The sequence below is a fragment of the Podarcis raffonei genome, chromosome 8 (assembly GCF_027172205.1).
Source record: "Podarcis raffonei isolate rPodRaf1 chromosome 8, rPodRaf1.pri, whole genome shotgun sequence".
Classification (NCBI taxonomy): domain Eukaryota; kingdom Metazoa; phylum Chordata; class Lepidosauria; order Squamata; family Lacertidae; genus Podarcis; species Podarcis raffonei.
Window position 1 is genome coordinate 17,507,007 of NC_070609.1, and position 10,443 is coordinate 17,517,449.

At 46.7% G+C, this 10,443-nt stretch overlaps 1 protein-coding gene across 1 annotated transcript; it reads right to left on the reverse strand.

Annotated features, from left to right (window-relative positions):
• Nucleotides 1–6,864: 6,864 nt before the first annotated feature.
• C8H8orf90 (chromosome 8 C8orf90 homolog) lies at nt 6,865–9,683 on the reverse strand. Its single transcript, XM_053398224.1, has 2 exons — nt 9,591–9,683; nt 6,865–8,049 (listed from the first exon to the last, which is right to left on the reverse strand). The coding sequence occupies exons 1-2, from the start codon at nt 9,637–9,639 to the stop codon at nt 7,214–7,216; spliced, it is 885 nt and encodes a 294-aa protein (XP_053254199.1). The 5' UTR covers nt 9,640–9,683; the 3' UTR covers nt 6,865–7,213.
• Between the last annotated feature and the right edge of the window lie 760 nt (nt 9,684–10,443).

Below are 10,443 nucleotides of genomic sequence, written 5' to 3' on the forward strand. Positions count from 1 at the left end.
AACAAGCGAAGGCTCCGGTTGTGCTGGGTTTCGCCTCCCACCCTTTCCTGCTTCCACTGAGCATGCTCTACGGAGAATATTTGCTCGAGCTGCCAGCCTGTGGACACTTAATCTGGGCGCGGGCCCCGCTGGACAGAGTCGCAGTTGCTTCCGAGTTAGCAGCCGTGGGGTGGCGGGTTCTGTGCGTGTATACTCGGAAAAGCAGCGTCCGCTGCGTTAGGTGCGGGCTTGCTCCAACCCGCCATCCATTAGCTCCCGGGATCTGGTACCCAGACGCTGTTTTAGTCTACTAAAATGGAGTTATCAGCGCAAAAGCCGTGTCTTGACCTACTTTCCACAAATTAATCCGCTGTTACGTCGCGTGAGTCGTCAGCAAAACTCTTTTGTCCCAGACCGGAGCGGGGAGGGATCTCCCCAGAGACTCCCGAATGGCTGCAGGTTCCCCGTCCCTAATTTAAGGCCAGAGAGCGAGCATGATCCCATTCCAATAAAAAGCGCGCGGGGTGGGTGTGTTAACAACGCAGAGAGGCGAGACTTGCTTCTTTTTTGCATGTTTACTTGGCAGTCGATTCTGTTAAATTGTAATAAGCCCTTTTCCTAAGGAGGCGGGCGTGCCTGTCTTGTTAGGACTGCAGCTTTCCTTCCAGCGATCTCAGGCGGCTCAGATCCTGTAGCTTGACATCCAGCAAGCCTGGTGATTCAGTTGTCAAAGGACTACAAAACAACCAGCGGGGGCGGGGGGAGGCCTCTCTTGAGCCGTGGTAGGCCAGAAGAAGTCACGCGATTAAGACGCATTTACCAATAAAGGCTTCCGGGGGCGGGCTTACTCTCTTTGAGTGGCAGGAGGAAGGGAATTCTTGTTTGCTTGTTTTCAGGCATGGTGAGAGCCAAATTGTGAGCTTGAGTGAGGAGGGAAACTCCATGCAAAATTGCATGTCAGTCCCGCGGGGCGGCGACGGAAATTTGCAAACGGCCAACAGCCCTCCTAACAGGAGAAGATTGATGGAAGGGCTGGGGCCACCCTGTGGATATTGTGCTTAGCTGTGGCAATCCTTGATGCCAGAGTGAAACCTCATAACAGCTTGCTGCAAAGTAGACTAAAAGCAGTGCACAGTTAAATTATGGCATTTGCTCCCTCAGGAGGCAGTGATGGTCACGAACTTGGACTGCTTTAAAAGAGGACTGGACAAATTGCATAGGGTGGATGGTTGTTAAGTGCATTAACCACTCAGCTGACACTATTGTTTATTTATTTATTTTTACCCCAGAGGGAGCGAGTCTGGCTTCTCCAGGGAGGCAGTTCCAGTGTCTGGGAGCAGCCACTGATTACCCTATATATGTGTGTGCGTGTGTGTGTGTGTACACATTACTTTTCTTAAATGGAACTTGAGGCAAGGTACATAGAATATGCAGGTACAGTGGTACCTCGGGTTAAGTACTTATCGTATTTTTCGCTCTATAAGACGCACCAGACCACAAGACACACCTAGTTTTTGAAGGAGGAAAACAAGAAAAAAAATATTCTGAATCTCAGAAGCCAGAACAGCAAGAGGGATCACTGCGCAGTGAAAGCAGCAATCCCTCTTGCTGTTCTGGCTTCTGTGATAGCTGCGCAGCCTGCATTCGCTCCATAAGACGCACACACATTTCCCCTTCTTAGGAGGGAAAAAGTGAGTCTTATAGAGCAAAAAATACGGTAATTCGTTCCAGAGGTCCGTTCTTTAGCTAATGGGGCTTCCTGCTGCTGCTGCGGAGCCTCTGCGCGATTTCTGTTCTCATCCTGAAGCAAAGGTCTTAACCCAATGTACTACAGTGGTACCTCAGGTTACATACGCTTCAGCTTACATACGCTTCAGGTTACAGACTCTGCTAACCCAGAAATAGTACCTCGGGTTAAGAACTTTGCTTCAGGATGAGAACAGAAATCGTGCAGCGGCGGCAGTGGGAGGCCCCATTAACTAAAGTGGTGCTTCAGGTTAAGAATAGTTTCAGATTAAGAACGCACCTCCCAAACAAATTAAGTATTTAAGCCGAGGTACCACTGTATTTCTGGGTTAGCGGAGTCTGTAACCTGAAGCTTATGTAACCTGAAGTGTCTGTAACCCGAGGTACCACTGCAGTTTTCTTCTAGGCACAAACCCAGCTCCAGCCTTAAGCAACCTTAGTGTAGGACTGGAGTGGGGAACGTTAGGCCAGCTAGGGGTGGGGCATAGCTGTCAACTTTCAGATTTGAAAATAAGGGATCAGCAGCCTCACCTGTCCCGGGGACAGTCTACGGGATATCTAACAATCCAGGATAGCGGTGGGAATCGGCGCTGGAATAAGGGAATTTCCTGCAAAAAAGGGGAAGGTTGACAGCTATGGGGGTGAGGTGGGAGGGAAATGTGACCTTCTAGGTCTCTTATCTGACTCAATCCCTTGTTGGCTGTGCTCTGCTCCCTTCTTGAGCGCTCTTGCTAGGCTGGAATGTGTTTGAACTCTGATCCTTTCTAAGAGTTAACGATTGGGGGAGCTTCTTAATTATTTTTCTCTGTTATTATGTGGTTATTATGGGAAGCTGTCTTACCGAGTCAAACCATTAGTCCCTTCTGACCCCTCGTCCTTCTGACCCCATTAGTCCCTTCTGACCCCTAGGGATGATGGGAGTTGTAGTCCAACAAAAGTCAAACAAGTTTTGAGAAACACTGCTCTAGGTCAATATTATTATTTTTTTTAGAATAATATTTATTGAGGTTTTGAAAGATTACAAAAATAAAGAAAAAAAAAGGAAAAACAGAAAGAGCAGAAGAATAAAAACAATTTAAAAAAAGAAAAAGACAAATCAATCCTTCCATAACTTATCTTTCATTTGCTTGTTTCCTTGACCTCCTCACACCTCCCTTTTTTGTATTCTAGTTCAATTAGCTATTTCAGCAAATCCTTTCCATCTTTGTTTTTATCCTAATAGTTTATCTTAATATAATGTAACTTTACATTCTCACCAATTAACAATCTATTTTTACTTAATCCTTTATAACATTTCTGCTAAAACCACGTAACTTCATTCCAACATCCTTCTAACATTCATTAATTTTACAATGTTTCTGTAAATAGTCTTTAAATTTCTTCCAATCTTCCTCCACCGACTCTTCTCCCTGGTCTCAGATTCTGCCAGTCATTTCTGCCAGTTCCATGTAGTCCATCACCTTCATCTGCCATTCTTCCCGAGTGGGTAGATCTTGTATCTTCCAATACTTTGCAATAAGTATTCTTGCTGCTGTTGTAGCATACATAAAGAAAGTTCTGTCCTTCTTTGGCACCGATTGGCCGACCATGCCCAGGAGAAAGGCCTCTGGTTTCTTCAGAAAGGTATATTTAAATACCTTTTTCATTTCATTATAGATCATCTCCCAAAAAGTCTTAATCCTTGGGCATGTCCACCAAAGGTGAAAGAATGTACCTTCAGTCTCTTTACATTTCCAGCATTTATTATCAGGCAAGTGATATATTTTTGCAAGCTTGACTGGTGTCATGTACCACCTGTAAATCATTTTCATTATATTCTCTCTTAGTGCATTACATGCCGTGAACTTCATACCTGTGGTCCATAACTGTTCCCAGTCAGCCATCATAATATTATGTCCAACATCTTGTGCCCATTTAATCATAGCTGATTTCACCGTTTCATCCTGAGTATTCCATTTCAACAGCAAGTTATACATTCTTGACAAGTTCTTAGTTTTGGGATCTAACAGTTCTGTTTCCAATTTTGATTTTTCCACCTGGAAGCCAATTTTCTTGTCCAAATTGTAAGCCTCCATTATTTGGTAATAATGAAGCCAGTCTCGCACTTTGTTTTTTAATTTTTCAAAACTCTGCAGTTTTAATCTATCTCCCTCTTGTTCCAAAATTTCCCAATATTTCGGCCATTTGGCCTCCATATTGAGCTTTTCCTGAGCCTTCGCTTCCATCGGTGACAACCACCTTGGAGTTTTATCTTGGTCAATATTGTCCACACTGACTGGCAGTAGCTCTTTGAGGACATTCACACCTTTACCTGGAGATGCCAGGGATTAAACCTGGGACCTTCAAGATGCTCTACCACTAAGCCACAGGCCTTCCCCATGTGGGTCTCTCTTCCCTGCAGTTCTAGACTGACAGCCTTGTGACATCACCTGTACTTTTTGGCCTAGTAGATTTGCATATCCTAATCTACTCATGTGACCTCATGTTTCCTTGGTTCCATAGTAGTTCTGAGTTTCAGGTCCCTCATGAGAGCAGCTCCAAAGTGATTGCTTTGAATAATGTTTAGATCAGGGATGGAGAACATGTAGCTTCCCAGGTGTTGAACTGCAGCGCCATTCATCCCTGACCGTTGGCTAAGCTTTGGGAGGTGATGGGAGTTGTAGTCCCAAAGTCTGGGTGGGTACCAGGCTGCGGAAGGCTGTCGTACGTTGTAGAAACAATTCCAGCAAAGTAAAATCACTTCCCTTTCCGTCACTGTGTCCTCTTGTCAGGAGTGAGCCAGCAGTAAATCACACTGGCAAGTTGGCATTAACTCTTTATTAGCAAAAACATGATCTGCACAGGAGTGTCAGGCCTAATGAGCACAGCAACTCATCTCCTGCAGGTCTTGCTCTCCACGAAGCTGTTGCTGAGACTGAAGGTGCCCACCTTCCCACAGCTGCTTAAGTCCCCCTCCTCTCTTCCCTAAGCAATTGGAGACTATGTATGTGCGTCACCAATATCTCCTCTTCCCTTTTCATACCTCTCCTGGTTCTGGGAGACCAAAGGGGAGGGAAGCTTGTTGAAGCAGACCCTACACTGGCTCCCAGTACGTTTCCAAGCACAATTCAAAGTGTTGGTGCTGACCTTTAAAGCCCTAAAGCCTCGGTCCAGTATACCTGAAGGAGTGTCTCCACCTCCATCGTTCTGCCCGGACACTAGAGGTCCAGTGCCAAGGGCCTTCTGGTGGTTCCCTCGCTGCGAGAAGCCAAGTTACAGGGAACCAGGCAGAGGGCCTTCTCGGTAGTGGCACCTGCCCTGTGGAACGCCCTCCCACTAGATGTCAAAGAGATAAATAACTACTAAACTTTTAGAAGACACCTGAAGGCAGCCCTGTTTAGGGAAGCTTTTAATGTTTAATAGGTTATTGTATTTTAGTGTTTTGTTGGAAGCCGCCCAGAGTGGTTGGGGAAACGCAGCCAGATGGGCGGGGTATAAATAATAAATTATTATCATTATCATTATCATCTCTGCCTCTTGGCCTCTCTCCTGGCTCCTCTCCTGCTTCAGCTTCTGCCTCTCATTTTGTACTGCTCTCTGCCAAAGACTCCCCCTGCTCACTAAGCCCTGTTACCCCTTCAGCTTCCGACACCACCTCTTCCCAGTCTTCTCTCTCTTCTCCCTCTGACCACTCATCACTGTCCCACCAGCACTCCCCGGGCTCTGAGCCTTCTTCCCATAGTGGTTCCCCAGCCAGTTCCTCCCATCGATGCTCGGCATCCAACCAGTCTTTGACACCATCCAGTTTTCCCCAGCAGAGCTTGTCTTGGGCTGTAACATCTTATTCCAAAGGCGAAAGCATCCTCTGCAGCTCATGCTGACCACACTGCCAAACATTGTGGGGATCAGATCACTCCCATCTGCTACGGCTTGGAATCCACAGTGCGAATCTAGAAGGAACGTCCAACTTTGGTGGATACATTTAATCAGTTGTGTGACGATGAGGACAGAAGAACAAAGAGGATCTACTTTCCTGTCCACCCTCCCTCACAGCACTTCTGAATTTTTAAATTTATTTTAAATGTTTGTTGCTTTTCTACAAAGCACTCTTGGTGGTGTGCTGCAAAGCTAAACTAAAATGACCAACGAAAGAAATAGAAAACCATTTACAAAAAACAAAATCCAGCACAGCAAGGAAATTATTGGTAAGAGCTAGAGCAAAAAACCCCAAACACAAATCAGCAGATACTTTGTCTGTGGAGGGGTTGGAAAACAGGTTTGTCTTCATTTTCTGGTAAAACATGAATAGTTAAGAGAGTAAAGAATCTTCTCTGGGAAGATTCTTCCACAATATAGGTTCTACCACTGAGAAGACCCTCCTCCATTCAGTGAAGCCACACCTTCCTAAAGGATGTTACAGTTGCTGAGGTTTCATAGAATTGTCGAGTTTGAGGGGACTCGAAGGGCCATCTAGGTGACAGGGCCATCTAAGCTCTGCTTAAAAGCCTCAAATGAAGGAGAGTCCATAACCTCCTAAGGGAGACTCTTCCACTGTCCCTGGACCTGAGAGCAAGGGTAGGAAAAAGTGGGAGGATGTTCTCCCTAAGGCATGCTAGGCTCAAGACTGCTTAGGGTTTAAAGGTACAGTGGTACCTCGGATTAAGTACTTAATTTGTTCCAGAGGTCTGTTCTTAACCTGAAACTGTTCTTAACCTGAAGCACCACTTTAGCTAATGGGGCCTCCTGCTGCCACCGCGCCACCGGAGCACGATTTCTGTTCTCATCCTGAAGCAAAGTTCTTAACCAGAGGGTTAGCGGAGTCTGTAACCTGAAGCGTATGTAACCTGAAGCGTATGTAACCTGAAGCGTATGTAACCCGAGGTACCACTAATTACAACCACCCTGAATTCGGTCCAGTAGCTTGGTGGCATCCTGGACAACTGTGGCAATACAAATACCTTCTTTTTGTGGTCTTTTCTGTTGGAACAATCAGGCCACAAAATTCTATACCAGCTGCCCATCTTCAAGGGCAGCCCCCACATAGAGCACATTGCAGTAGTCCAGTCTACAGATTGGTGTATAAGTATTTTTACTTAGAAAGCAAGTGACTATTGGACAGCGCCTGCCCCTATCCCAGTGACCTCAACACCAAACCTCTACGGAGTGGAAGACAGAAAGCTTTTTTTTATTAATGTCCTCTCTAGGGAGTCACTCAGGTTGCAAGGTGGACATCTGTAGCTGTATGTGAAGTTTAGCAGCTCAGCTGCTAGCCTCAGTTAGATGTTCAGAGCACCAATGCTGGGATGAAGGTGTTGGGTCTTTAAAACAAGTCTTAAAAATATGTCCTGCTTGGGGACTATTGCTAACATCTGGAATGGTCGTGGCCAACATGATGCCCTGCAGATGTTTCCATCACCCCTGACTAATATCCAAGCTGCAAGGGCTGATAGGAACTCAGTACCTGGAGAGCATCAGGTTGCCTTCCTTTGATCTAAAATGTCCAAGAGGACTAAAACTGCCCATGGTGCGTGGGGCTCATGAACTGGAGGTTGATGGACTGCATTGGTGCTGAGCTTGGGATAGCTATTGGGGCAGGTTGGATGTTCCTGTGGCCTTTGCCGTCTTGTAGGAGGAAAGGCGGCTCGCCGGGAGCCGCCGCGGCAGCCACACACGGTACGCTGGTGATGACCATGATGTCCGGCCGCAAGGTGGGACTCGTTTCTTGCGGCGTGGGCAGCCCAGGAGCGCCGGCGAGGGACGCTTTGCTGGCGTAACTGAGAGCCAGTTGCTCCAGACGCCTCTTCTTGAAGAATGCCTGGGTGGTGGCATGCAGTGGCTGGAGGAGGTGAGGGACCGGTTGCCCTGGGTGCAGAAAGAAATCGAAGCCGGAGCAGTCCGAAGGGTCGTACGCCAGCTGCCGGGATGCCTCGCCCTTGCTGGGCCAGGCGAAAGGGAACGGGAGGGTGAAATCTTCAGTGAGCACCCGGATCGCAAAGTCATCCTCCTTGCCAAACTCTTTGTAGGCTCTCTGGATGCTGCGGAAATGGTCCTCCCACCTTTTCATGTCTCCATCGTAGATATCTGGGAAGGAGCCTGGGAGAGTTTGGACCAGCCTCGGGGGTGATGAGGTGGTTGCTGCGGTGGAGCCGGGCAGGCTGTAGACAACTCCGGGAGAGGTGTTGTGTGGAGCTGCCTGGCTAAAGAGATGGGGCGACGGCAGAAGAGGTGGAGGAAGCAGGAAGTCTTGCGAGGGGTTCCCTCCCCCAGGCTTGGTACCACTTCCTGCAATGGGGAGGGGCTTGCCCTGTTGCAGCGGGGCAGGGAGACCTGGGATCCCTTCATCACCTGTGAGTGTACAACCCAACGGGTCAGGATCGAATGGCAGCAAATCCACTCATTCGCTTGCTGGAGACATCTGAGTCTCTGGTGAGCAGGATGCCCAAGATACTACAGATATCCTCCCCAGAGATCTCATATGTGCTGTGATTTAGAGTAAGTATGAAACAGCGGAGAGTTCCTTTAGAACAGTAGGAGAGATTGTCACTTTTGCTGACCTTCTCCATACTCCAGCACAAATGAGATAAGACACATGCACACACCCAGACCCACAACTCTCTCCCTCAAGTCTAGAGGACTTGTTTGAGAGGAACATAGTGACGACCCAAAAGAATGACTAGTTTAACTAGTAATCTAAACTGACCACCTGTAGATCTCCAGATAGATTTGGCAATAGTTTTGCAAAAAGAAGGAAAGGAAGATCTCTGTAGATGCAACCAGTGCTTTTTTTCTGGGGGGACGCAGGGGTACACATACCCCTAAACATTTTGTGAATCTAAGTTTGGCCTCATTGAGGGGCAGTATTTCAATATGAGTAGGAAAATGAGAGTATCCCTAAACATTTTAAAAGAAAGAAAAAAAAGCACTGGATGCAACATATCTCCACACAAAGCTTTTTCAGCAGTGGCACCTATTCTACCCAACAGTTATTACTCCCCACCCCTTTCCAATAAAATTTACTGATAGGTCTAAGACCTTTTCATTTACCAAGGCCTTTTAAAGGTGAACTGGATGAATGATAGGCCTTTTCTTACTGGTTTTCTTTTTGTGCTTTATCCTTGAATTATTTGGAGTGTGTTGTTTTTTTTTAGGCAGGGTGATTTTTTGGGGGAGGGGTGCATTGATGTGTATAGCTGAGGTCAATCCTATTGGGCCATGCAGTTTGTTAAGGATAATAATAAGCCAGCCAACCAGCCATTCGTTCAAACTTGACCTTGAGAGAGTCAAGATGTGTAAGCTTGGAAGTGGGCTTGGCAAATGAAAGCAGGAGGAAAGATGATGATCGTCAAAAATAAAGGGATGGATGGATAAAGGAACTAAGAGAATGTGACAGATGGAGAGTGGCCGATAGGCAACGAAGAAGCTGATGAGAAAGGTGAAAAACTTGGACAGTGTACATGGGTCCAGTTTTCTTATGAGTGGCATTGATTTGTGGAGTCCATCAGCCTTTGCAGGCCTGGACCATTCCAGATGTTTTGGGCTGCCACTGGAGCTGCTGGGAGTTGTTGACCAAACCATCTGCAAAGCTCCAGGTTGGCAAAAGCGGGTCTCCATCATTCCTCTGTACTTCATTTCAGCTACTAGTTCTCCTTGAAGGTCACATAGTGTTCAACCAGGGCTCCACCAAGGGCTTCCATTTTGAGGGCCACCACACCTTCCTCTGGGTTGTCCGTTTAGGGTCAGCCAGCACAATTTAGGAGGCTGAATTGGGCCATGGAACTCCCGGTTCCCGGTCTCAACTCTGCACCCTTCTGTTTTGTTTTTCCTGCAACTAGTTAGGCTCTTGCTTTCCCTCCCAGACCCTGCAATGTTCTTCCCAGATCCATCACCTGAAGGCCGAGGTGGGTTATCCAAAGTCTCTGGAACTAAGGAAGCCATTGTAACTCATGAGAGGTGGATACGGAAAGGGGTTGGGGGAACAATTGTTGACTATAGTCGCCTAGGAAACTACAATGGCTCTGTGATGACATCACAACAGGTGAATGGGGACAAAGGGGGCAGCATAGTGATGCAAACAATGAGTGCTGAATGGGGGGGAAATGGCTCTTTGTTTTATTCTGGTGGTGGGGAAATAAAAAATATTGAGGGCTGTTGATGTGTGGGGGGTGGGCGGGTGGAGGAATTAACCAAGGGGCGCACGCAAGTGTTAATTTTATTATATTATTTAATTTATAACAATATTTATTAACCACCAACTCATAAAAAAACCATGGCTGGGCACCATGAAACCACTATAACGTCTTAAAATAAAGAACAAATGACCAACACTGAACTGGATTTATTATCTTAATTGTGTCTATATAAACAATAATGAATATTATCCCTGCAGTCTTCCTGAAGATGTTTGGACTAGAACTCCCAGCATCCCAGACTGTGGGCACCAGCATGAGAGTCTGAAGCATATTCTAATTGTTCTCTAGCTGGAGGGGAAGAAAAGGGTGGAGGAGGAAGTAGAATAAGATAAAGGATATTTCCAAGCCCTCCTCAATACCCTGCAGGCAACTAAAGACAGCCAAACATGTCCTGCCCGCCCCCCTCACTGCCAAGGGAAAATAAAAAAATGAATAGAAAGAGAACCTACCCAAGTGATGCTGACACAAAAACCTCCCACATACACGAAGTAAAATAACAGCAGCAGGAGATTTTTTCAGATGGTTCACAATTTAGCGGAACCACTTGTTA

What these genes read in the sequence shown, in the direction of transcription:
- C8H8orf90 (XM_053398224.1), bottom strand. Translation starts at nt 9,639, where the DNA reads ATGGCTTCCTTAGTTCCAGAGACTTTGGATAACCCACCTCGGCCTTCA. An exon ending in TAACCCACCTCGGCCTTCAG is followed by an intron (nt 8,050 to 9,590) that starts GTGATGGATCTG and finishes GTACACTCACAG; the next exon opens with GTGATGAAGGGATCCCAGGT.